This window comes from Thamnophis sirtalis, unplaced genomic scaffold (genome assembly GCF_051295495.1).
Source record: "Thamnophis sirtalis isolate CommonGarterSnake01/CBP01778 unplaced genomic scaffold, rThaSir2_p1.2 scaffold_13, whole genome shotgun sequence".
Taxonomy (NCBI): Eukaryota; Metazoa; Chordata; class Lepidosauria; order Squamata; family Natricidae; genus Thamnophis; species Thamnophis sirtalis.
Window position 1 is genome coordinate 54,031,957 of NW_028261393.1, and position 25,724 is coordinate 54,057,680.

A 25,724-nucleotide genomic window follows, 5' to 3' on the forward strand; every position below is an offset into this window, starting at 1 on the left:
GGGAGTGCAGGTGAGAGGCCAGCTTCCCGAGGGGCTTCCGGAAACGAGCTCCCCCCTCCCTTTCTCTTAGCCATGCTGAACCAAGCACTCTAGACTGTGAGAGGCTGGAGCCCAGAGTGTGCTATTCAGGGAAAGTGCGAATGCCCAGGGCTTCCTGCCTCTCTGCAAGAAGAGTGAAAATGATGGCTTCTCCCTTACTGACCCACATTCCCAGTGAAGGACAAGCAGAGAATCCTTGCTGCGTTCATCAAGGACAAGCAGAGAATCCTTGCTGCGTTCATCCCTATTGGTTATCGTTCACTGCTTGGATGACCTTTTTCTATTTTGCTTTTGAAGCCTTGGCTGAAAACAGCCTTTGGAACCAGTGCAGCCTTTCGGTCAGGCTTTCTAGCAGCTGCATCACCTCCGATCCCGACCAGAGAGCTGGAGAAAGCCTGGGAAGACCCCGAGAGAGCTGGTGGATCGTCTAATGCAGTGTTTCTCAACCTTAGCAACTTGAAGATGTTTGGACTTCAACTCCCAGAATTCCCCAGCCAGCGAATGCTGGCTGGGGAATTCTGGGACTTGAAGTCCGGACATCTTCAAGTTGCTAAGGTTGAGAAACACTGATCTAATGGGTCTTCTACGTGAGTGTTTTCTCACTCGATGGACAATCCTGGCAGGAACTGAAGGCAGGACAAGGAGGCAGGGAAAGATCCGGAAGAACCAGCAATGGTTTACAACTGAACAGGATCTCCTTGGAATGGAAAACGGTTCTGGGATCCCTCCCCCCTGCCAGCTCAACCCCCATAGGTACGAGTCAATTAAAATCCATCCTGGCTTTCTCTCCACCAAGCATCTCCTGAGCTAGGTGTTCTGACCGAGGCTTCCTGAGAACATGGAGCAAACTCCTGGTCCCGACAAAAAAACCCTTTTATCCAAGTAACTGGTAATTGACTGTGAGTTCTGCTCATTCACATCCAGCAAAAGTCTTTCCAGGGAGGATTTACTGTCACAGACCTTCTCTGGCTTGGAGAGCTGCCAGGCCAAGATCGGCAAAACCTGGCAAGGAGTCTCAGAGAGTCACGAACCAATTAAGTGAACTAATTGTCTCCTGCAAACTCCACTCCCCTTTTGCTCCTCTTTTATTTCCTCTGGGAGGGGCCATTCATCGTCCACTTGTGGCCTTACTCCCAAGTCGACCCCTGTTCTTTAACTCTTCCCTTCATCTGGCAATTCTGCGCATGCGCACACTGGGAAAAGACCCCAGCTGTTCCTCTGCCTCACTGATGCCTGACTCTGAAGGCAGCTGATAACTGGCATACGTCCCTGGCCCCCTCTCTGCCTCCCACACATAGCCATCATCAGAGGCTTCCCTGGACTCCAGGACTGTCCCAGGTTCCTCCCCAACTTCCTCACTGTCCGAATCTGTTGCCAGCTCCGCTGGCCGGCCACAAGACTAGGAGTCGAGCTGAGCTGTTACCTAGAAACCTGACCAGATCGAGAACAGCTGCAGCCCCACCCACCCCATTCTCTCTGGTCAACAAACAGACTCACCTGCGGCGTGTAGGGCCCAGGAGTCATGGGGTCCAAGCTCTCCAGATCGGCCTCCTCCAAGGCTGCTTCTTTGGCAGTCGAAATGTCTTTTTCAAGCTGAGTCAGGTGCTCGTCATACTGAAGGAAGGAAGGGTGAGAGAAAGAGTAGCATCCGCGGGGCTGCCAAACCGAAAGCAGCCCTTGATGGATTCAGAGCAGGGCCTCTTACCTCCGCTAAGGTCTGGTAGCAGATGTTCACAATCTCCTGGGCTGTTTTGGTATACTGGCTATCCGGCCCTGCATTGAAAAGCCCAATCAAGGGACCTCCAAACAAAGGGAGAACTGGCTTTCCAGGGCCAGGGAAGGCTAGGCAACCCCTGCCAGCCAACAAGGCCTCCTCCCTTCTCGGCCCAAGCCTGCAGGGCTGGGCCCAGGCTTATTCCAGTCAAGCAAACTTTCCGGTGTGTGTTTGTGTGTCCCCGCCCCCCCCTGTTGCAATACGCGCAGGCATACATTAGCTATGCTGAAACGCGTATAGAATAGAAGCAATGATTAACCATATGATGGAATCAGTAAAGCAAACTGGTTAACTCTAGGCATTAAGTAAATTAGTAAATAACACTAAGCAGATCAGTAATCACAGACTCTTAATTACAAGCTTGATTAAATCAGGGGTTACAACTGTTTAACTCTCAAACATTAATTAAGGATTGGAAGTTTACACGATGATAAAAGATTATTGACCATGAGTATTCTTTAGGTCTACATGGAAGTAAATGAGTTACCATATACTGTAAGCTTGCACAATCATGATTGGTCCCCATTGGCTATGTGAATCCACCCCTCCCTTGTGTATGCTCAATAAAAAAGGACCCCCAGACTTCGTTCTGGGTCGGTTCGTCCCGAAAGGGAATTCGTGTCTGATTGTTCCTTCCTCATTGGCTTCATGAACGACCCGCGGAGGAATTGCACCCCCCCTCCAAGGCTGGCCTTACACTTGCCAAAGAAAGCTTACCATTGTATTTGATACTATTTCCAAGGATCAGGTTCACATCATCCAGGAAGACTTCTCGGTTCTGGTACTTGTGCTTGGAGATATTCTGGAAGGAATCAGTGGATTGTAGGAAGACCCCCCACAAAGGCCTCAGAGGCCCCTTAACTGCCCCTGCTGTGTTTCCATTTCCCACTTGAGAGACCGCCTGCTGCCAATTACCTCCACTAGACCGATTAGATCCCACAGACTAGGCCTCCTCCGAATTCCATCCGCCAGCCAGTGTCGACTGGCGACTACCCAGAGGAGAGCCTTCTCTGTGGCTGCTCCGACCCTCTGGAACGAGAACTCCCCGTGGAGATTCGTACCCTCACCACCCTCCAGGCCTTCCACAAAGCCCTTAAAACCTGGCTGTTCCGACAGGCCTGGGGCTAAAGATTCGCTGCCCCTATCTCGAATGGTATGATTGTTGTGCTTTTTAACTATGTATAGTTTTGTGTTCTTGTTAAACTGTTTGTATCCCCCCCCCTTCCCTTTTTGAGTTGTGAGCCGCCCTGAGTCCCCTTAGGGAAAAGGGCGGCATACAAATGAAATAAAACTCTAAACTCTAAACACCACCTGAGGCAACACACCCAGGAAGATATGGAAGAGAGACCTTCAGAGGTTTAGGAGAGCAACCCTCGTGCCTTCTCCCGATCCAATTTGCAACCCCCTCCCTGCCCTTTTTTGACCTTCAGATCAAGGGCAGCTCTTGGCTTCAGCTCCCCCCCCCCCCACAAGACTCTTCTCCCGTACCTCCTCCTCTCTGGATGATTGGCGACATTATGGTCAATTGAAAATATGAATGTATATTATAAACTAATGGGAATTCTTTGTTCTAATCTCCACTTTTTTTCCTTGGAGATAGGTGATATTATAATACTTTAAAGACTCATTGTTATTTGATAGATAATTATGAATTCAAGGAAACAAGGATTGTTACAAATTAAAGAATATTGATGGTAATTTGAACACACAATGCTCAACGACAGCGAAATACTCAGTTATGTTTAATGCAAAACCAGTGATGTTATTCTTAATCTTAAGAATTGATGCACCAAAACCTGTAAACAAACGACATGCTTGATGAAATGGAGGAAAGTTGGGGTTTTTCCCCCTTTTTCTTGCTTCGTTTTGTATGTGTTGTTTTGTTTAAAGAGAATAAAAATGTATTTTTTTTAAAAAAAAAAGGCTCTTCTCCCAAACACACCTACATACCTTGCGGATAGTCTCCAGATCCATTGGGCTGACAATGACTTTGTAGTAATCTGGCACAAACTTCTTATTAACAGGATGATGGAATGGCCACGACTGAAAGCAAAAGAGGACAGGGAGAAAGAAATTAAGAAGAGCTTCTGCAAAACCTCCGTTGAAAGCAAAAGGGAGATCCTAATTCCTGCTGTGCTCATCTCACCGAAAGGGAGGGAGGAGGAAAGCTCCAGGGCAAGAATGGTTTGGTTTTTTTCTAGCTGCCCATGAAGCAATAGCAATAGCAGTAGACTTATATACCGCTTCATAGGCCTTTCAGGCCTCTCTAAGCGGTTTACAGAGAGTCAGCATATTGCCCCCAACAATCTGGGTCCTCATTTTACCCACCTCGGAAGGATGGAAGGCTGAGTCAACCCTGAGCCGGTGAGATTTGAACCGCTGACCTGCTGATCTAGCAGTAGCCTGCAGTGCTGCATTTAACCACTGCGCCACCTTGGCATTGCTCAAGCGCAGCTCAGGAGAAAAAGGCTGAAGCCGAAGTGGGTCTCCTGGGAAGCAGGGGTTCTGCGTCCCGACATCTCCCAAGCGCCCCACCCTTCCTCCTGCCACAGGCACACTTACATCAGGAACCACTTTCATCTTTTGGGTGACAATGTTGTCCAGAATAAAGGAGAAGGCTACTTGGTCGTCATCGTCCAGGAGGGGATTTATGGCCTTCTCCAAACGAGCCAATTTTTCCTCTCTCTGAAATGACATCGAGGTTCAGGAAGGCAAGAGTTAATGGAGACCAACATCCCTGGAACCAATCCCAGCTTCACTTTTTGTAAAGTATTTTAAGTTTGGTTTATTAGATTTATATGCCGCCCTTCTCCCAAGGACTCAGGGTGGCATACAACATTAAAAGAAACACATAATACAATAGCAATAGCAATTAGACTTATATACCGCTTCATAGGGCTTTCAGCCCTCTCTAAGCGGTTTACAGAGTCAGCATATTGCCCCCCAACAACAATCTGGGTTCTCATTTTACCCACCTCGGAAGGATGGAAGGCTGAGTCAACCCTGAGCCGGTGAGATTTGAACAGCCGAACTGCAGAACTGCAGTCAGCTGAAGTAGCCTGCAGTGCTGCATTTAACCACTGCGCCACCTCGGCTCTCTTAAACTTAAACTTAAAAAGAAATTAAATAGAATATCCCAAACAAACTCAATTAGAATTGACAATAACATTTTTTTAAAAAAATTTGATTAAAATTAACAATGATGAATAATTTGACTTGTTTTGTTCAGGCCAGGCCGGCTTGCTGGAAAAGCCAACTTTTTAGGGCGCGTCGGAAGGACTAGAGGTCGGGGATTATGCGAAGCTCCGGGGGCAGCTCATTAAAGAGGGAAGGCGCTCCCACAGAGAAGGGTCTCCCCCTGGGTGTGGCTAGCCGACACTGTCTGGCCGACGGCACCCTGAGGAGACCAACTCTGTGGGATCGCACTGGATGATGGGAGGCTACCGGTGGCAGTAGTTGGTCTCGCAGGTATCCTGGGCCATTTTACCATCAAGACTTCCAATTTTTCTTATTCCACTATAGCTTTTCAACCGGTAGGTTTTTTCAAGCACTGAAGCCTCCCATTCATTATGGGAGCCTCAAATTTTCCAGAAATTTTGGCTGATTTTTCCATGCCCCCAAAAGCTTTTTTTTTTTAACGCTGTCTCAATGACACACAGTACACTTTTCCTTTTTAATTGTGGGAATACTTTTAAATTGGGGAAAAAAATGCATGGCATTAAAATTTGCTGACTTCAAGCAAGATCAAGTTGGAGCATTCCGTATACCATGTCTGTGCCCCCCCGGTCTCCAACAGGTATCCCAAGGCTTGCCCCCCACTACGCTGAGCTCTTTGCCCAGACTTCACCAGGTGGGCACTTTGACCTAGAAGCAGCAAGCAGCAAATGTGCCCAGGCTTTCTGTGATTTACAAGTGCCTTCCTTGAAGCTTATCAGCTCTTTAGTAACAGCATTATGAAGCTTAATTAAAGCCTCAGCTCAGAGATTCATTCTTTCTCCCTTCACACGAGACTTGCCTCTTTCAGTTTCTGGTCACAGAGGTCCAACATTGACTGAGAAATCTGGGTCAAGGAGTGCTTTGGCCCTGCAAATATAAAGCAGAGATAAGACTGAGGCAAGCTTCCAGTGCCCCCACCCTCCTCACTTTGGTTACGTTTATAGTATTGTCATGGATAGCCATAATGTTTAGCATATTCATAGTAGTAGAAACAAAAGGAAATTTGAAAAATCAATAGTTAAACAGCAAGTCTTCCTTTGTGAGTGTCTTATTGAACCGGAAAGAAAACTATAATAACAGATATTCCTACTCCACTGATAGCAAGAAATATTGATGGCTCTGAGGCTCAAGAGCTGAGAGCATGGATAGCAATAGCAATAGCAATAGCAGTAGACTTATATACCGCTTCATAGGCCTTTCAGGCCTCTCTAAGCGGTTTACAGAGAGTCAGCATATTGCCCCCAACAATCTGGGTCCTCATTTTACCCACCTCGGAAGGATGGAAGGCTGAGTCAACCCTGAGCCGGTGAGATTTGAACCGCTGACCTGCTGATCTAGCAGTAGCCTGCAGTGCTGCATTTAACCACTGTGCCACCTTGGCTCCATGTGGGGGTCACAGAGATTAAGCCCAATCCCCCTCCCCCACAGAGCTTCTGGAAGAGCAGAGTCAATGAACAACCGAGCAGCTCTTGTTTCAGCCACCTAATCTGCTTTAATTTGGGAACTGCCAGTTCAAGGCTGCCAGGGGGCTACCCCAAAATTGCTCCAGGAAAAGGAAGGGAAGGATTTCAACAACCCTGATGGCAAAATCACACCAGGGAAGAGAGAGGATGAGAGAAAAGCTTCAGCAGATTTAAAGGCCAAGAAACAGCAATTTCCGGAAGGGAAGCTTTTGGTATCTGACACCCAGGTGAGTTAATTCTCAAATCCCCCGTTTCGCTGCCATTCTCCACCTGCTCAGAATCACAGAAATAGCAGTAGACTTATATACTTCATAGGGCTTTCAGCCCTCTCTAAGCGGTTTACAGAGAGTCAGCATATTGCCCCCAACAATCTGGGTCCTCATTTTACCCACCTCGGAAGGATGGAAGGCTGAGTCAACCCTGAGCTGGTGAGATTTGAACCGCTGAACTGCTGATCTAGCAGTAGCCTGCAGTGCTGCATTTAACCACTGCGCCACCTTGGCCAAGCTGCTGCCCCCAGACCCTTCCTTGCCTTGGACCAGTAAGTAAAGGTTAAGGGGGGGGGGAAAAAAGGGGGTCAGAAACCGTTGTAGGTAGCGCTGTTCTTCACAATCAGCTCCAGGTGTTCCCGAAACTCTTCGCGAGATGGGTAGAGTCTCTTGCGGACGTTCTCGCGGAGGGTCTGCAGGTCCATCGGCTTGGTAATGATCTTATAGTAATCTTTCACCACCTTCCCATTCACAGGCTGGTGAAAGGGATATGTCTGGGGGTGGGGGTGGGGAAGGAAACAGGAAAAGATGAGCGTTTGTTCTGGGCCCGCCAAACATCGTACCTTTCCCCCAACAGGCCCTGCGCTCTTCCAAGCCACCAGCCAAGCCCCATGGGATACCAGGAGACCCAGCTTGACCACACTAATAACCACAGTTAAGACCCTCATCTATTCCGACGTACCTTCTTAACAGTTTTAAACTTTTTATAGGCTGTTGAATTAGAATTTAAATATTCGGGTAAGAAATTTGGCACGTTGTTTTTTTGTGCGCTTTAGGCTTATTTTAATCTCTTAACGATTTAAGCCGCCCTATTCCAGAGAGATCCCGGCGGCCCAAGACAAGGAGATTCAGCTTCATGCAACTCTCCCGCTCAAGAGCAGAATCTGCCTCCCACAATCCAAGCACCTACGTTGGGGAGATCCCGCATCTCGTTGATGATGCTTTCCAGGACGGAAGACAAGGTCACCATGGGGTCTGTGCGTCGCCGGTGGATGGACTTGTGGGGCCGCTGAAACAAGACGGGAAGCGAGACCATCAACGGGGGCTGCAGACTTCGCAAGAGCCCGGGGAAACGGCTCCTCTAATTTCCCGACCCGACTTTGCTCCTTTGCTGCACCGCAAGGATTCAGCTTTACTTGGAACTCAGCCCGTCCTTCCGCACGTTATAATTTCACACTCACTACTTACTCCACGCAGCGAGTGAATCTGCAAAATCGCAATGAGCTTGGTGGTTTTGTTGCAGACGTTGCATTGCCAAACTAGGTAACCACATCTGTGCTGCAAAATCCCCAGGGGATTCAAGGGACTCACTGATGACGTTACCTAGTTTGGTAATGAAACGTCCGCAAGAAAAACCACCAAGGACCCCCACAGTTCAACCCTGAGCAACTAATATTCCCTTCTGTTGATGCAATGTGCATTTGTTGGGGGGGGGGGAATGCTGTAAATCAAAGTTAAATATTTACGTAGTTAGGAGATAGCAATAGCAGTTAGCAATAGCAGTTAGACTTATATACCGCTTCATAGGGCTTTCAGCCCCCTCTAAGCGGTTTACAGAGTCAGCATACCGCCCCCCCCCCAACAGTCTGGGTCCTCATTTCACCCACCTCGGAAGGATGGAAGGCTGAGTCAACCTTGAGCCGGTGAGATTAGAACCGCTGAACTGCAGATAACAGTCAGCTGAAGTGGCCTGCAGTGCTGCACCCTAACCACTGCGCCACCTCGGCTATACTGTAAGGTCAAGGCGGGTAGAAACCGAAGGCAGTCAGAAGGGCTTACGTTTAAGTAGTCACAGTGCACCGTGGTCCCAACCCGCCGCTTCTTTTTGGGGGGAAGCTGCTGTTTGGGAAACTTCAGGACTAAGGACTTCCTGCGAACCTCGTCAGCGCTGTGAAGAGATGCGGAGAGTGAGAGTGGCTGCAGCTCCGCCCTCTGGGAGGACTCAGCCCGCCCACCTCCGCTGAGTGCCATGATCCTTGGCAGCCAGCAGGAGCCCGGACCCTGCAAATCCCGCCTCCTTCAGCCATGATGCTGGGCGCCCTCTTTCGCCCTCAAAAAAAACCTCTCACCTCTCAATCAGCTGCTTCCCCAAGACGATCTTGGTCCCCTCCACTTTGATCAGCTCCTCGTTGTCGTTGGGGATGACGGTCTTCTCCAGCTCCTCCTCCTGCTCCTCCGTCATGGCCACCGGGTTGGAGGGGGGAGCGTTGGTTTGGTAGTACAGAGGGCAGAACTTGTTGGTCCTCATGTGCCCAATGGCCCCACAGGCCCCACACTTCAACTGCAAAAAAAGGAACAGGCGGCCGTCCCGTGTCAGGGCTACGGAGGGAGGGAGGCAGGGCAGACCAAGTAAGTTGCAAACCTTGACCCCCAAGGTCCCCCCCCCCATCATTAGGGGAAAGGCTACATCCTGAGGAGGAAGCTTGTTGGATGTGACCGAAGGGACCCCCCCCCCCTACAAGAGTCACAACAACAACCCAGGCCAAGGGTGTCCAAACTTGGGAACTTTAAGACTTGTGGACTTCAACTCCCAGAATTCCCCAGACAGCAGAATTTACTCTCTTATAATCCCTTCCTCTGCAATCTCTCCACTTAGATCAGAGGTCTTCAAACTTGGCAACTTTAAGACTGGTGGACTTCAACTCCCAGAATTCCCCAGCCAGTAGAACTTACTCTCTTGTAATCCCTTCCTCTGCAATCTCTCCACTTGGATCAGAGGTCTTCAAACTTGGCAACTTTAAGACTGGTGCACTTCAACTCCCAGCCAGCAGAACCTACTCTCTTGTAATCCCTTCCTCTGCAATCTCTCCACTTAGATCAGAGGTCTTCAAACTTGGGAACTTTAAGACTGGTGCACTTCAACTCCCAGAATTCCCCAGCCAGCATAACTTACTCTCTTGTAATCCCTTCCTCTGCAATCTCTCCATCTAGATCAGATGTCTTCAAACTTGGCAACTTTTAAGACTTGTGGACTTCAACTCCCAGAATTCCCCAGCCAGTATAACTTACTCCCTTGTAATCCCTTCCTCTGCAATTTCTCCATTTACATCAGAGGTCTACAAACCTGGGAACTTTAAGACCTGTGGACTTCAACTCCCATGCTGGCTGGGGAATTCTGGGAGTTGAAGTCCACAAGTCTTAAAGTTCCCAAGTTTGGACACCCCTGCCCCAGGGAGAGCTGAAGGCTGAGCTGGGTTGTCCCCCCCCACTGACAACCCAACAGAGCAACTGAGAGCCTGGGTGATGAAAGGGGGGCAGCAGAAGCGGCCCACAAGACAAGGGCCAGGCTTGGTCCTTGAGCCCCCCCCCCCCGCCCCCGCTCACCTTCAGGTCCGGGCGTTCCTTCATCTTCCTGGGCTTTTTCTCTGGGGGGCCCTTCAGCTTCTCCTTCTCCTGGTTCCGCTTGAGCCGCCGTAGCTGCTCTTGGATCCGGCGCCTCTCCTTCCTCATCTCCTCCCGGTGCTGCTCATCAAAGAGCGCAAACTTCCGGCTGGAAGGGCAAAAGAAGGCCGCCTTCAGCCCAGGCTGGTCCCTGGCACACGTCCGCAGGAAGCAGTCACACACACACACACCCTGGGTACGGGCTCCAGCACCCTTTGCAAAAGCATACGGGCACAAGAGAGGAGGTCTCCTGGCAGCATTCGGGCCCTGCTTGGTTTTTGGTTGGGTGGTCAAGAGCCTGGCAGAGCTGGAGGGGGCCTGAGGCTCAGCCTGGCAGCATTCTCAAGGCATGGCACGCACGGAAACCTCCCCTGTGAATGGGGCAGGTCTGGTCGCCCTTCTGACACCCCACCCCCTCCCAGGCTTCAGTTCCAGCACTTCTTTCTCCCTGGCCCTTTTTGGCATTAGAGCCTGCTGCCTGTTGACGTACAATACAATACAATAGCAGAGTTGGAAGGGACCTTGGAGGTCTTCTAGTCCAACCCCTTTGCCTAGGCAGGAAACCCTAAACCGTTTCAGACAAATGGTTATCTTCTTAAAGACTTTCAGTGTTGGGGCATCTACAACTTCTGGTTAATTGTTCTCACTGTCAGGAAATTTCTCCTCAGTTCTAAGTTGCTTCTCTCCTTGATTAGTTTCCACCCATTGCTTCTTGTTCTACACTCAGATGTCTTGGAGAACAGCTTGACTCCCTCTTCTTTGTGGCAGTCCCTGAGATATTGGAAGACTGCTATCATGTCTCCCCTGGTCCTTCTTTTCATTAAACTAGACATACCCAGTTCCTGTAACGGTTCTTCATGTTTTAGCCTCCAGTTCCCTAATCCTCTTTGTAGCTCTTCTCTGCACTCTTTCTAGAGTCTCCACATCTTTTCTACATCGTGGCAACCAAAATTGGATGCCGTATTCCAAGTGTGGCCTTACCAAGGCCTTATAAAGTGGCATTAACACTTCACGTGATCTTGATTCTATCAAGATCTCTGCCCTGAAGGGCCCTGGCTTCAATCCGTCTATTCTGAGTGCCTCTTTTTTCCAAAACAGCTGCCTCAGAGTGGAAATGTTTGAAATAAACATTCCCATCAGAACATCTGGTACCCTTCGCCAGAGATCTGCAGGTGTCAACTCGCCATGTTGTCATGGGGACAGAATCAATGGGAGTGCATTCCATGCATAATGTCGGCTGGAATGGGATCTCAGATTACTGCTGCCGGTTTGGGAAGGGTGTATCTAGTGGGTAACGTGATTTATGACACAGACTGAAGGGAGGGAAGGAACAGGGGTAAAGCAAATAAAACAAAGCAAAGGTTTGACTGTGAACAAATCTTGCCTAATGAAACTATTAATCACTGGTTTTTGTATTAAAACATTGGCTTGATTATTATGAATCAATTACGGCATCGTTAGGAAACTTGAAGGCAGGCTCCCCTGAAAGGCCCGGCCCCTCCCGAGGACCTTACATGAACTCGTCATCTTTGGTGGTCCTGATCCGGCTGTAGGCATCGATGACTGAGGCTTTACGGACCGTCTCACACCTCACGTACTCCTTCCCGTCCTCGTCACGGAAAGTGCGATAGATTTTCAAGCGGCGCCCAGTGGCCGAGGAGTTGAGGCTGGTCACGGAGGCCGTGTCGTCGTCTTTATGACAACCCCCCATGTTGCCAGGAGTGGGAACTGCCAGGGGGAGAGGAGTCGAAAGGGTGACTTCGCCACCCTCCTAGCGCAGAAGGGCGAACTGCAAGGGACCCCGAGTGGCCAGTATGTCATTTAACCCAGGTGAGGGACATCAGCCCAAAGGCAATGCCCTCACCCCCACCCCCAATGGGACAGCATCCCCTCTTATTGCTGGCGAAGTCCTCCCATCGATGGCCACAACTACAACCGTTTCTAAAGCCTCTCTGCCTGTGTTTTGCAAGCACTCTTGCCTCTAAGGCAGTGTTTCTCAACCTTGGCGACTTTAAGTCCTGTGGACTTCAACTCCCAGAATCCTCCAGCCAATTTTGGGAATTGAAGTCCACAGGACTTAAAATCGCCAAAGTTGAGAAACACTGCCCTAGACCCTGGGGGCTTCCTGCGGACACTCCCTTGGCCTGAGCCAGGAAGCCCCTTCCTTAGCCTTTGGCATGAGAGACACCTCCCCCCCCCCCGAGTCTCCTCTTGAGGCCTCCCTCCCGCCCCGCGTGGGTCAAATCCTCACCCGCCCCTTTCTTGTCCCTCCGGTCCTTCTTGGACCGGTCCTTGTCGCCGTCTTCCCCCATCAACATGCGCTGCAGCTCCTTCCGTTCCTGCTCCTCCCTCTCCCGGGACAACTGGGAGCTGGTCTTCTTGTTCTGGAGCATGTTCTCGATGTTCTTCCCCATCTCCTCGAAGTCGCTGTCTTCGGCGGAGCTGCTGTCGGTGTCCGTCGACAGGATCTCGGTGGACTCCAGGACTCTGAAGCGGAAAATCTTTAGCCACCAAAGCTCCCAGGGAGCCGAGGGCAGATGCAGAAGCAATAGAAGGCAGAGACTCTCACTCCCCTACTCCCCCCACCCCAAATTCACTCCTGCCCAACACTGTAGGAGTCGCGGTCCCCGCCCTCCTCTTAGTTCAGGGAAAGTCACGTGCTGAAAACCCTCACTAAAAACATGCCCCCCCTCCCATAGCGCAGAGCGCAAAGCGACCTCCCATAATCCCCACCCTCTTAAGAATTGTTCCCAACTGCCTCAAGTATCTGCGTATCTTTCCATTAATCCCTCAATTTACCCACGGGAAAGGAATTCTGCAGCTGTGGTGGCGAGTGGAAGCCGTTTCCCTGAGCCGGGGTCGGCAACCTTAAACACTCAAAGAGCCACAAAGGTCCTAACCGGAAGCCCCCCGTTCAATTCTGCAGCTGACTGGAAGTCCAGTTTCCCCACCATAGAGTTTCCTCCTAGCACGGCATCTTTTTTCCTCTGCCGACTGGAAGTCCGGTTCCCACCACTACCACCATAGAGTCTCCTCCTAGCACGGCATCCTTTTTCCTCTACCTGTCCTAACCGAAAGCCCTATCAACTCTGGAGGCGACCGGCGACTGGGAGCCGCAGCAGAGGGATGAAAGAGCCACATGCGGCTCCAGAACCACAGATTGCCGACCCCTGCCCCGAGCTAACCCCACAGAGATGCTGAGGAAGGACTCAGGGGTTCATTGGGAGGGAGCTGCCTGCAGCGCCAAAATGGCTCCGCCATGCGGAAAGTTGCCCTAGGAAGCAGGGAGGTCCCAGCCAGTTCCTCGCCGAGGACTACTCACTTGTTCTGCAAGTCAAAAATGCGCTGGCATTCCTCCTTGTACCGCTCCTGGTGTTCTGCCACAGAGAAGCGGGACCCTCGGGCAAACTTACTCATGGGACCCTCGCCTGAGCGAGCCTGCTCGGTGGACATTGTCCGCACGACGTCGATCACTTCCCAGCGGGAAAGCTTCTTGATCTGAGGAAGGACAGTCATTGGCTGCAGAGGGCCCCGGGAAGGCTCAGCCCAGAGGAGCCAGCCCCCTGCCCGCACCCACCTCCTCTTCGGGGACTCCAAACTTGCGCAGGAGCTGCTTGGCGTTTTTCAGGGATAAGCGCCGGAGGTCGGCGTCTGTCCCTGTTACCGTCTTCTTCACCGGTTGTGGCTCCTTGTCGTCCTGCTGGAAAAAGAGCAAGGGGCCATCCATCCACGTCTCAGCCCTTTCTTTCCATGGCTCCAGGCTTGGCCCCACACCAGAACCCCCCCAGTGTGAGGCTCCCTGTATGTTTGTAAAGCATTTCCGTGCCTATTATCAAGTTGGCACCCAGCAGCTTCAGGATCTGGCCAGGAAGTACCCCAGGCCTCTTCTGCGGGCCGAATGGAGCAGCTGGTCCTGGACGATTGCCAGCCCTAGAGAGTCCTGGTGGCAGGGCAGGGCCCTTCGGCCACCTGGGTCCTCCACTTACCTTCTGCTGCGTCGGCTTGTTCGGGATCTTGACGTAGGAGAAGCCTTCGCCACACCCTGTTGGGTCTGCTACCCCGGTGACCTCGAGGAGGCATTTCCCTTTCATGGCTGCAATGAAAGCCCGGGTGGTGTTCCAGGGAGCCGTGCGCACCTGAACGGAAGAGACACGGGGGAGAGAGGCTGGGCATTGCAGAGGGAGGGGGGACTCCCTTCCTCCCTCTGCAAGAGAACAAGTGGCCCCTCAGGGACCCCGGCTGTCCTCTGCTCTATACCTCGTCATCGATCTTCATCTGGAAATCCTCCTCGTTCTCTTCCTCGGGGGCAAAAAAGGATTTCTCTCCGTAACCTGCATCCTGAGAAAGAGACGCAGACCCCTCTTAAGTCTCCGAGGTCCATCGAGGGCACAAGGGGCTGCAGCTCCAGGAGGCCCCACACCTGGGCCTGCCCTCCCCTCCCCTGTGGGGTGCCTTGCCAACCAACCTGCTCTCAGCCCCCTTTTTCAGCTCTCCTAGAAGAGCACAGGATCTGTGCTGCTTCTCCCCCTCCCCACAGCCAGAGACCCAAGAAGCAGAGGGAGGCTTCACTCTTCTCCAACTTGCTGAGAACATACTGAACCATGATTTCTGAAATCATGGTTTGATTGGGCGGGGGGGTGGGGGAAGACAACACAGACTCACACGTAACATTAAACTGTAAATGGGCCCTACAACTCAAGAATGGACATTGAAAGTTACAAATTTAGCCGAGATGGCTAAAATATCGGCATATCTTAAAGATCATTCAAATGAGAGATATAAACGAGACTGGAAAAAATGGACTGACTATATACAAAACAAATACGGGACTAAGAAATTCCAGATAGCCTATGCTTAAGATCAGGAATGGTTTAAACTGTTTAAAGTTAGTTTAGCAAGAAGAAGCTAAGATCAATGTAGAGATGTTATTAATCTTTTTTTTAATATTTTTTTTTCTTTCTCAATATATTTTAGACTGTTTTTGTTAAAAATCTACACCATGTACGGGCTCTGGGAAGTCGGGGGGGGGGAGGGAGGTGGGGGGTTGGGGGGGAGGGTGGGGGGAGGGAGGGGTATATATTAGGTTAGATTTCAATGTAATGTGACTTCACATGTATACTGTTTTTCTATAATTTCTCTGTAAAAATAGGATAAGTTAAGTACACTGACATATAGTGGAAATACACCAAGGGGAGGAGGAGTGGGATAGAAAGACGGGTAGAGAGGGACGGGGGGAGAGGATGGGTGAGAAGGAAGGGAGGGAGTGGATCGGGAGAGAGGAGTGGTAGAGGGGGAGGGGAAGTAGGGTAGAGGGGGATGATGGAGGGAAGATAGAAAGTTGGAGGGGGGGTGGAAGAAAGAGGTGTACGGAGAGTGGAGGAGGTATATTGGGTTTGTATTTTGGGGGGTATTGTTGACAAGAGGAATTGCTGCGATTATTGTTTAATGTTGCGTGGCGCCGGCTATGCACAGTATATATGTGAGTGTATGAAAATGAAAAAATGGAAAATAAAAACTTTTAAACAAAAAAAATGTCAATGGGGCAGTACAGACACCAAAGTAAGCGAAACCAGCAAATCCCAGGGAAGGTTAAAAGGATGCCTGAAGCCAGCTGACGGCGATATCTCCCGGATCCCTGAACGAACTCACCTTCAGGCGCTGCTCCGCGGAAATCATGCTGTAATAGGCACAGCACTGCTCCGGAGACACCATCGCTCGGATTTCCTCCTCGGTTGGCAGCCGGAAGTCGGGTTTCAGGACCCACCAGTTGGAGTCCAGCCCTGAGGAAGCAACAGCCCCCCCGTGAGCCTGGCCAGGAGAGAGGAGTGGCGGGGCAGCCGCATGCCTGCCTCCGAACCATCCTTGCCTACCGGTGCGCTTGAAATCTGCGCAGAGCTTCAGCCGCTTCCGGATGCTGCTCTCGGAGTGGGAAGGGAACGCCTTCTTGATATCCTCCATGCGGATTCTGCGGGGTCTGTCTCGGCTCTTCCAGAAGAGGCGGTAGATGAAAACCTAGCAGGGAGGGCCGCGAAGTAGCCAGATGCTCAGACTGCAGGTGCAGGACGATCCACGGAAGGGGCCTTTCCCTCCCATGCCTGCTCCCGCACACCCCCTCCTTCCGCACAGGGTGGGGGGTGGGGGGGTCCCAGTACCCACACGAGCCAAGTCAGAACTCAGTCGTAGCTCCAAAACTACGAGCCATTCCTGAAAGCCAGCCACTCGCCAATCTGCTCAAAAGCAGCAGTCCGTTTGCCAGCTGTTCTTTAACAGCTGCGTGTGAGTCGCAGGCAGTCGCCCGTGGCATTTTTTCCACTTCTCCAAAAAGCGAGGAGGTCTAGCAGTTGGTCTCTCTTTCTCTCTTTCCCTCTCTCTCTCCCTCTGTCTCCCCCCATCTCTCTCTCCCTCTCTTTCCCTCCCTCCGTCTCTCTGCCTCTCCCTCCCTCCTTCTGTCTCCCTCCCTCCCTCTCTGTCACCCTCCTTCTGTTTCCCTCCCTCTGTCCCTGTTTCCCTCCCTCTCTCTCTCTGCGTCTCCCCCTGTCTACCTCCCTATCTCTCCCTCCCTCCTTCTGTCTCCGTCCCTCTGTTTCCCTCCCTCCCTCTGTCTCTCTCCCTCCCTCCTTCCCTGTCTCCCTCCTTCTGTTTCCCTCCCTCCCTTCCCTGTTTCCCTCCCTCTCTCTCCCTCCGTCTCCCCCTGTCTACCTCCCTATCTCTCCCTCCCTCCTTCTGTCTCCCTCCCTCTGTCTCTCTCCCTCTGTCTCCCTCCCTCCCTCTGTCTTCCTCCTTCTGTTTCCCTCCCTTTCCCTTTCTGTTTCCCTCCCTCTCTCTCCCTCCCTCCCCGTCTACCTCCCTATCTCTCCCTCCCACCCTCCTTCTGTCTGCCTTCCTCTGTTTCCCTCCCTCTGTCCCTCTCTCTCCCTCCCTCCCTCTCCCTCCGTCTCCCTCCTTCTGTTTCCCTCCGTTTCCCTTTCTGTTTCCCTCCCTCTCCCTCCCTCCCCGTCTACCTCCCTATCTCTTCCTCCCTCCCTGTTTCCCTCCCTCCGTCTGTCTCTCCCTCCACCCTTCCCTCTTTCTCCCTCCCTCCCTCCTTCTCTGTCTCCCTCCTTCTGTTTCCCTCCCTCTCTCCCCCCTCTCTCTCTGTCTACCTCCCTATCTTTTCCTCCCTCCTTCTCTCTCCCTCCGTTTCCCTCCCTCCCTGTCCCTCCCTCTCTGTCTCCCCTCTCTCTGTCTACCTATCTCTCCCTCCCTCCTTCTGTCTCCCTCCCTCCCTCTCTCTCTTTCCCTCCCTCTCCCCCTCTCTCTTTCTCATCTCTCTGTCTCTCTTCCTCCCTCCCCCAGCAACAAACCTGCAGGAAGTCTCGGATGTGCGTATTGGCTCGTTTGGAGTTGGGGCCGGGGACTTCAAAGAGAGGACACTCCTGGCCCACCACAAAGATATCCACCAGCTCCCGGATGTAGTAGCCCTGCCGCGTCCGGATAATTAGGAAGTCTGTTTCAAGCATCTTGTGGAGGTAGATGGGCGCCCGGAAGAGATTATTTTCAAACGCCTGGCAAACGAAAGGAACGGCTCAAGCCACCCAGAACGGCCGATCTCTGCAACCGGCTGGCTCCAGGACCACCGGCCTTTCCTCCTTTAGTGTCCTGCGAAGGAGGAACTCAAAAGCTCCCAGGCTCCTTAGCTTCATTGGGCTGGTCTTTGTAAAGGAATTGTTCATTTGAGCACACTGTGCTCTCATCAGGGACTCCTATTGCAATCAAGCATCCTTAGGTTTTGCACACTGATGTAGTATTTGTAGCATTTCCCAGCTACCGTATTTTTCGGAGTATAAGACGCACCCTTTTCCCTCAAAAAAGGGGCTGAAAATCTGGGTGCGTCTTATACACTAAATACAGCATTTTTTGCCTCCTGAAACCCAGCCCTCTTCACCAAAATGGCCGTACATAGCCTTTAGGAGGCTTTAGGAGAACCCGGATTGTTGGGGGCAATATGCTGACTCTGTAAACAGCTTAGAGAGGGCTGAAAGCCCGATGAAGCGGTATATAAATCTAACTGCTATTGCTATTGTTATTTCAGAGTGATCCTGGGGGCTGGGGAGGGCAGAAATGAGCGAAAAAGGGCCATTTTTTGCTCAATGTTACCCTCCCCCCAGCCCCCAGGAGCACTCTATAAGCTTCCTAAAGGCTATCCATGGCCTTTTGTTACAAGAAACGGGCCGTTTTTTGCTTGTTTTGGGGGGCCCACCCACTCAGGAGCAATCTGCAAGTCTCCTAAAGGCTATTCATGCCTTTTGGGTGGAGAGGGGGAAACAGGCCCATTTTCACGAAAAATTGGCCGTTTTTGGGAGGTTTGCAGAGCAGCGCAAAAACTTTTTTTTATTTGCCTCTTCAAAACCTTAGTGCGTCTTATACTCTGGTGCGTCTTATACTCTGAAAAATATGGTACCTGCTTCTCTCTCTCTCTCTCTCTCTCTCTCACACACACACACACACACACACCAGAATTGAGCAAGTCACCACACACACACACATACACACACACCAGAATTGAGCAAGTCGGTGAGTCCACAAATCCTCAGCTGGCCTAAACCCGTCTGTCCTTAAAGGACTAGAAATCCCTCGGCTTCCTTCCCACAGCACTAGAGTCAGCCCCCAAAGAACGCCCGTCTTAGTGCCACTGCAAAAACAGGGGAACTGGCTGGTGTTTGAAACGGCACCTCCGTCCAGAGGCCTCACCTGGAGGAGCTGGCCAGGATGGAGGGAGCCCAGGAACGGGGAAGTGTGGCAGTAGACCGTCTCTCCGTACTTGCAATCCGGGGCGCCTGGATCCTTGCCCGGTTTCTGCCAGGAGCAAGAAGGCAGAGTGAGCGAGGGCTTCCTCGGGGGGAAGTCTGGCTCTGGCAGCCCAAGCCCTGAACTCACCCGCTTGTAGTAGTTCTTGATCTTGGTGGCCATGCCAACCTGCATCATCAAGGGGGCATTTTCCTCACTGTACTCGGCCAGGATGAGGTCGCCATCTTTGCCCGTGAGGTCTTGAGGGGTGCGCATGAAGAACATCTCCCCACCCCCAGAGGCCTGGCGCTCCTGCTCTCTCATCTGGGTTGCAACACAAGGAGGGTCGAGGAACACACAATACGCACGCATAAGTCTCAGCAGGCGTTCCGAGGCTTCCCGAGAACCTGAAGCAAACTCCTTGTCCCAACAATAACTCCTTTTATTAATTGATTGTGAATTCTGCTCATTCCCATCCAGCAAAAGTCTTTCAAGGGAGGATTTACAGTCACAGACCTTCTCTGGCTTGGAGAGCTGCCAGGCCAAGATCTGCAGAACTTGGCAAGGAATCTCGGAGAGTCATGAACCAATTAAGCGAATTAATTGTCTCCTGCAAACTCCACTCCCCTATTGCTCCTTTTTTATTTCCTTTGGGAGGGGCCATTCATCGTCCACCTGTGGCCTTACTCCCAAGTCAACCCCTGTTCTTTAGCTCTTCCCTTCTCCTGGCAGTTCTGCACATGTGCACACTGGGAACAGGCTCCAGCTGTTCCTCTGCCTCACTGAAGTCTGACTCTGAAGGCAGCTGATAACTGGCATACGTCCCTGGCCCCCTCTCTGCCTCCGACACAGAGCCCTCATCTGAGCCTTCCCCAGACTCCAGGACTGGCCCAGGTTCCTCCCCAACCTCCTCACTGTCCAGATCTGTGGACCACAATAACAAGGGCAGAGCGAGAATCTCTGCAGGCTGAAGCCCCGAGACGGGGCCCTTACCTTGGCTTTCTTCTTGATGTGCTTCAGCAACGGCTGCACCGAGTGGGGCCCGGGCTGCGACAAGGTGCCAAAGGAGTACTTCTTCCAGGGAGGCCGGTGGAATTGCCGTAGCTTCATGGGGCCCATGTGGGTGGGGAAGAAGGGCTGGCGCAGCTCCACTGCAGGAATCGAATGCTGCGAACCAGACCAGAGAGAGGCGCGATTTCGGCATGTCCTGAACAACAGCTGGGGCCCCCCCGTTTAACACCCTCAGCTAAGGGAAGGCTCCCCGCTCCGCACGGGGAGGGGGGACGAAGCTGCTCTGGTTGCCTCAGGTTCTGCAAGCCAATCTTGCGGGCACGTTACGGAAGCGGAGTCCCTGGTGCCCGCAGGTGAAGCCTTGGCAGAAAGCTAGGCTTGTATTGGGCCCAAGAAGGCGGCGCTTTGGTACAACCAGGCAAATAGCTGGACTGCATAACCTATGGTGCAAAGCCAGGGTTTCCCACCTGGATAATGTTGCCGCCAAAGGTGCCACGGAGGCCCTGCTGCTTGGGGTAGTAGAACTCATCATTGGAGAGATTCCAGGGATCCTTCACTTCCGGCTGAGACATATTCTGCAGTGGAAACACAGGGAGCAAAAATAAATCTCTCTCTCCCCATCAGAATTTCCTCCCCTGCTCTATTTCTTCTCCAGTCCAGAGGAAACAGAGCCCCTCTCCAACCTGCTGGGGCTCTTCCTTAATCACTCCCGTTTTGCCCAAGAGGATCCGGCTTTTCTTCAAAGAAGACTCTTTCTTGTTCTCCTTGGAAGGGGAATTGAGAGTCATCTCTTCCTTTTCATCGGGGATTTCTAGGAGGAGAAAACAGGGAGAAAACGGGACCTGAAAGACTCTTCCCAATTTATTTATTTATTAAATTTATTTATTTATTAAATTTATTTATTTATTAATTTTATTTCTTTATTTATTAAATTTCTTTATTTATTAAATTTATTTATTAAATTTATTCATTTATTAAATTTATGTATTTATTAAATTTATTTATTTATTAAATTTATTTATTTATTAAATTTATTTCTTTATTTATTAAATTTATTTATTTATTAAATTTATTTATTTATTAAATTTATTTATTAAATTTATTTAATTTATTAAATTTATTTATTAAATTTATTTATTAAATTTATTTGTTAAATTTATTTATTTAATTTATTTATTTATAAATTTATTTATTTATAAAATTTATTTATTTATTAAATTTATTTATAAATTTATTTATTTATTAAATTTATTTATTTATTAAATTTATTTATTTATTAAATTTATTTATTTATTTATTTATTAAATTTATAGGCCGCCCAATCCCGCAGGACTCTGGGCGGCTTACAAAACGAAAGAAAAAAGAAAAAGGAAAAAAGGAAAAAAATAAAATAAAAAATAATTAAAAATTCACAACACACATTCGTTCTAGTCGGGGCTGGACCTTTCAATAAGGTCAACAGCCCCAGGCCTGCCGGAAGAGCCAGGTTTTAACAGCCTTCCTGAAGGCCATGAGAGTGGGCAAGGTCCGGACCTCTGGGGGCCCGCCAGCCGGCACTGACTGGCTGACGGCATCCGAAGGAGGCCCACCCTGTGAGATCTTATCGGCCGTTGGGAGGTATGTGGCAGTAGGTGAAATTTGACGAACCAAATTTCCACAAGAGACCCCCGAAGTCCCGAAGCTAAGAATCAGCCACCTGCCACATCAGTCCAGTTCACAAGATGCTTGAAGAGGAGATTTTTCTTACGGAAAAGATATGGAGACAGTTTAACTGTCGCAGCCCCACCAAGGAACCTTGGCATTCGCTCCAAGAATTCTGTTAAGAACCTGACTCGTCCCTTAGGCCCCAGTTCCCAGAATCCTTTGAGGGATTCAGGTTAACTAAAACAACGTTCTGGGTAGATGACCAAGAAGCTGCCTCCAGTGGTGCGATTCAATTTTTTTTTTACTCCTGTTTCTGTGGGCGAGGCTTGGCAGGGGAAGGATACTGTAAAAATCCCCATTCCCACCCCACTCCAGGAGGAGGATACTGCAAAATCCCCATGTTCTCCCAATCACCTGGGACTCAGGAGGCAGAGAATAGATAGATGGGAGCGGGGCCAATCAGAGGTGGTATTTACCGGTTCTCCGAACTACTCAAAATTTCCACTACCGGTTCTCCAGAATCTGTCAGAATCTGCTGAATACTACATCTAGCTGTCTCCCATCTCAGTTTACTCACTCTCCGCTTTAGGAAACCAGGAGATCGCAGAAAGCAGCAACCCCCCCCCCCCCCTACACACACACACACACACACACACAGACAGACCGACCCTGAAGACAAGAAAGTGACTGTCAGGTCTGTAGTTATGTTCCTTTTAGGATCTTTGGCCTGCCACACTTTCTAATATTTCATTATGCTGTTTCATTAGTGTAGTAGCTGGGAGGGGGGAATAGAAAGGAGTAGAATTGCGGAATGTGTTGTTGTCATTCTTTTCTAGAAGCCCAAGGTCATCTTCTGTCTCCGCACCTCTGCACCTGACCAGAACCAGCTGGGTGGAGATGCCAGCATGGCCGAAGAAGATTGGACCATGTGATGGATTTATAGGGGTGGGGATAAGTTCATGAACTGGGTGGAATCCCAGGAAGTTTTCAGAATTGGGATTTCCAAAGATGTGCCAACGTGTCTGTCTTATTAAATTGGAGCTTTAAGGATAGCTCTGCCTTGGACTCTGATTTAATTCTGCATGGTATTTGGAACGCTGACATTATCCCAATTCTGACAGTGACTTTTGTAGATGCTACCTAGGATGATATTTTCATCGTTGGGATCCAGGGTCAGGACCGGGGGCATCAAGACCCTGCCCATCGCGTGGTCATCCCAGATGATGTTGTCCTCCCAGCGGCCGTACACCAGCTCTTCATTGTCAATGGGGAAAATGGAGAACCACGGCTTGTCTTCATCCAGGCCTGCCGGGGGAAACAAAGTGTGAAAGTAAACTCCAGGCAGCGGGATGCTGGCAAATTTCTCCCTCCCAGGAAGCTGTAGCACCTCTGCAGAAAAGAGACTGCAGCGCTCCAGGCACAGGGCAACACGGAGCTCTGGGAGTTAAGAGAAAAAAAAGCAGGTATTTCTGCCTCACCTGCCCACATTTCAGGCAAGCAACATTTATGGGGCACAGCAGAATGGGGGAAAGAAAAAGAGGAGCAATGGGAGGATCAGACCCCTATTGACTGATCACTGCCCAAATTCTTCTGTATGTATTCTTCTGTATGTATTCTTCTGTTAAGTGGTTTAGCCGGATAGTGACAGTATGACCATTCGGGGGTTTATTTATTTACTTATTATCAAAATTTATATGCCGCCCAATCCCGAAGGACTCCGGGCGGCTTACAAAAAAACAGAAGAGAAAAAAAGAGAGAGAAAAAGAAAAGAAAAAAAGACAAGTTAAAATCACAAAACCACATGCATTCATTCTAATCGGGGCTGGACCTCAACAATGAGGTCAACAGCCCCAGGTCTGCCAGAACAGCCAAGTTTTTACAGCTTTCCTGAAGGCCATGAGAGTGGGTGAGGTCCGGATCTCTGGGGGTAGCTGATTCCAAAGAGTCGGAGCAGCCACAGAGAAGGCTCTCCTCCGGGGGCCTGCCAGTCGACACTGTCTGGCTGACGGCATCCGAAGGAGGCCCAATCTGTGGGATCTTACTGGCTGCTGGGAGATATGTGGCAGTAGGTGGTCTCGAAGGTACGCTGGCCCTAAGCCATGTAGGGCTTTAAAGGTAATAACCAACCCCTTGAATTGTGTCCGGAGACCAATTGGTAGCCAGTGCAGCTCACGGAGGACAGGTGTAACGTGGGTGTACCTCGGTACACCCAATATCGCTGGTGGCCGCATTCTGGACTAGCTGCAGTCTCCGAACGCTTTTCAAGGGTAGCCCCATGTAGAGCGCGTTGCAATAATCCAGCCTTGAGGTGACAAGGGCGTGAGTGACCGTTAGAAGTGCCTCCCGATCCAAACAGGGCCGCAATTGGTGCATCAGGCGAACCTGGGCAAAGGCCCCCCTGGTTTGAATGGTCTCTGAAATGGTCTCTTTACTCTTTGAATTGTCGGACTGTCACTATACAGCTAAACCACTTAACAGCCACTTGTCTGTGGAGACTCTCAGTCATCCAGGTCATCGTTGTCCCAAAGGTGTTTTTTCAACACCCGATTAACCAAAGTACTCAACGAAGGCAGGGATGATTGGGGAAGAGGCTCTGCTTGCATATCTTCGCTTGTCCGCTTCCTTCTGCGGATCTCTACAAAGCCTCTCCTGCCGTGAGGAACCCCCCCCCCCCACTTACCTTGCTGTTCAGGCAGCTGCTTCTCTTTGCCCTTAGCAATGCTCAGGACCCCTGCCACGCTGGGCTTCTGCACCAGAGGAACAGGCAAGTTGAGCAGGGAGCCGCTTCGGTTCAGGCCTGCCGAGAGAAGCAAGGGAAGCCATCAGCAGACGCGGAAGCAGCAGAGCCGAGCGCAGGCGGGAAAAAAGGCCGGCGTACCTTGCTGGGCGTTGTAGGCAGTGGCGTTCCTAGTCATGCTGGAAGGCAGCCAGCCCGCCAGGCTGGCTCGCTGGGTCTTGGTCCCTTTGTGCTTGATGTCCTCTCCATTCCAGATCACATCATCCTCCCACTGCAGCTGCGTCACCATCAGGAAGTGTTCATCCGCCAGCAGCTCATCCTTCTCGGCCGCTGAGCTCTACCAAGTCAAAATAAAGGGCTCACCGGGCCACCGACTCAACCTCCTGGCCGCCAGCGAGGCACAGCTCTTCTTCGCAACTCACCTCCTCTTCCTCCTGGTCATCCTTCAGTTTGAAGCCGTAGTCGAAGCCGCTGCCATCTTCAGGGATGCCCAACATGTCGTACCAGAGCTGGGCGGGACCGTAGCGCCATTCTGACACTTTGGGCCTGGTGTCAGCTACTTTGTCCGCATCTCCCGTCGCCTGGGAGAACTTGGACTCCACAGGAGCCATCATGGTGATCTGAAGGATAGGTGGGTGTCAAGAAGAGTTCAGGGTCAGGGTGCCAGCGGGCATGTTCTCGGGCAGCCAGAATGCCCCCCCCCTTCTCCCCAGGGAACCAGAATGCCCTCTCCGTTTCCACAGACCCACCTCATCGTCTGACAGACACTGCTCGGGGGGAGGGGGAGGGGCAAATTCGTACTCCCAGGGGGATCTGCCTTCCAAGCCCGGCTCGGCGTTGGCTTCCCCCTCCGGGAGTTGTGCTTCAGGAACTGCCTCCCGGTGTTTCTTCCTGCGCTTTCGCCGGGCACTTCGCCAGACGGACGGGACGTTCTTCCCGGGGCCGAAGAGGCGTAGAAATCGAAGCACCTGATAGAGAGAGGAGAAGAGAGCGAGGGAAAGAGAGAGAGAGAGATGGATGGGTGGATGGAACTGGCAAGAAATTGACTTCCAGCAATTCAGCTGTCGGAAAGACACAAAGGGGAGATTGTCGACTGGCAGATTGTGGGTGGAGGGGAAGGGTGGAAGCCCCACGCTGGTTGGCAGAGCCTGGGAGAAAAAGAACCGTGGTGGTGTCAGCCACAGTCTTCCCCAGTTGCTCTGCCCTGATCTCTTCTGCTTTTACTGAGATCACGGTGAGGTAGCAGGCTGAACCAAGGTAGGCCTCAAGCCTGAACCAAACTAGGGTCTCATGATATGAAGCTTTAACTGTTCATATATAGAAATTGCAAAGGTTTGCTTTTAGGACATGGTGCGGTTAGACACGGGTTAGAGGCACATGAAACCTGCTGAAGCAAAGTCTCTATTTTAATGTATTTGCTGGCT

The 25,724-nt window shown here is 50.9% G+C and overlaps 1 protein-coding gene across 4 annotated transcripts in view; it reads right to left on the reverse strand.

The window, feature by feature from the left end:
* The window catches only part of TAF1 (TATA-box binding protein associated factor 1), a 33,715-nt gene that overhangs the window by 3,405 nt on the left and 4,586 nt on the right, over positions 1 to 25,724 (reverse strand). For 2 of the 4 annotated variants that reach the window (XM_087727846.1, XM_087727844.1), the window contains exons 6-35: positions 25,050 to 25,268; positions 24,723 to 24,920; positions 24,442 to 24,637; positions 24,244 to 24,360; positions 22,704 to 22,868; positions 20,603 to 20,730; positions 20,387 to 20,494; positions 19,902 to 20,075; positions 19,059 to 19,232; positions 18,873 to 18,977; positions 17,486 to 17,686; positions 16,013 to 16,154; positions 15,792 to 15,922; positions 14,400 to 14,480; positions 14,129 to 14,278; positions 13,720 to 13,839; positions 13,465 to 13,640; positions 12,394 to 12,629; positions 11,657 to 11,870; positions 10,086 to 10,251; positions 8,831 to 9,042; positions 8,541 to 8,649; positions 7,672 to 7,770; positions 7,078 to 7,255; positions 5,829 to 5,896; positions 4,376 to 4,498; positions 3,764 to 3,856; positions 2,531 to 2,615; positions 1,745 to 1,812; positions 1,537 to 1,653 (exon numbers count right to left, since the gene is read on the reverse strand). In XM_087727846.1, coding sequence (XP_087583972.1) covers positions 1,537 to 1,653; positions 1,745 to 1,812; positions 2,531 to 2,615; positions 3,764 to 3,856; positions 4,376 to 4,498; positions 5,829 to 5,896; positions 7,078 to 7,255; positions 7,672 to 7,770; positions 8,541 to 8,649; positions 8,831 to 9,042; positions 10,086 to 10,251; positions 11,657 to 11,870; positions 12,394 to 12,629; positions 13,465 to 13,640; positions 13,720 to 13,839; positions 14,129 to 14,278; positions 14,400 to 14,480; positions 15,792 to 15,922; positions 16,013 to 16,154; positions 17,486 to 17,686; positions 18,873 to 18,977; positions 19,059 to 19,232; positions 19,902 to 20,075; positions 20,387 to 20,494; positions 20,603 to 20,730; positions 22,704 to 22,868; positions 24,244 to 24,360; positions 24,442 to 24,637; positions 24,723 to 24,920; positions 25,050 to 25,268 — 4,353 coding nt within the window. Of the gene's footprint in view, positions 1 to 1,536; positions 1,654 to 1,744; positions 1,813 to 2,530; positions 2,616 to 3,763; positions 3,857 to 4,375; positions 4,499 to 5,828; positions 5,897 to 7,077; positions 7,256 to 7,671; positions 7,771 to 8,540; positions 8,650 to 8,830; positions 9,043 to 10,085; positions 10,252 to 11,656; positions 11,871 to 12,393; positions 12,630 to 13,464; positions 13,641 to 13,719; positions 13,843 to 14,128; positions 14,279 to 14,399; positions 14,481 to 15,791; positions 15,923 to 16,012; positions 16,155 to 17,485; positions 17,687 to 18,872; positions 18,978 to 19,058; positions 19,233 to 19,901; positions 20,076 to 20,386; positions 20,495 to 20,602; positions 20,731 to 22,703; positions 22,869 to 24,243; positions 24,361 to 24,441; positions 24,638 to 24,722; positions 24,921 to 25,049; positions 25,269 to 25,724 lie in introns of all 4 variants that reach the window. The other 2 variants (XM_087727845.1, XM_087727843.1) reach the window with 1 other exon arrangement.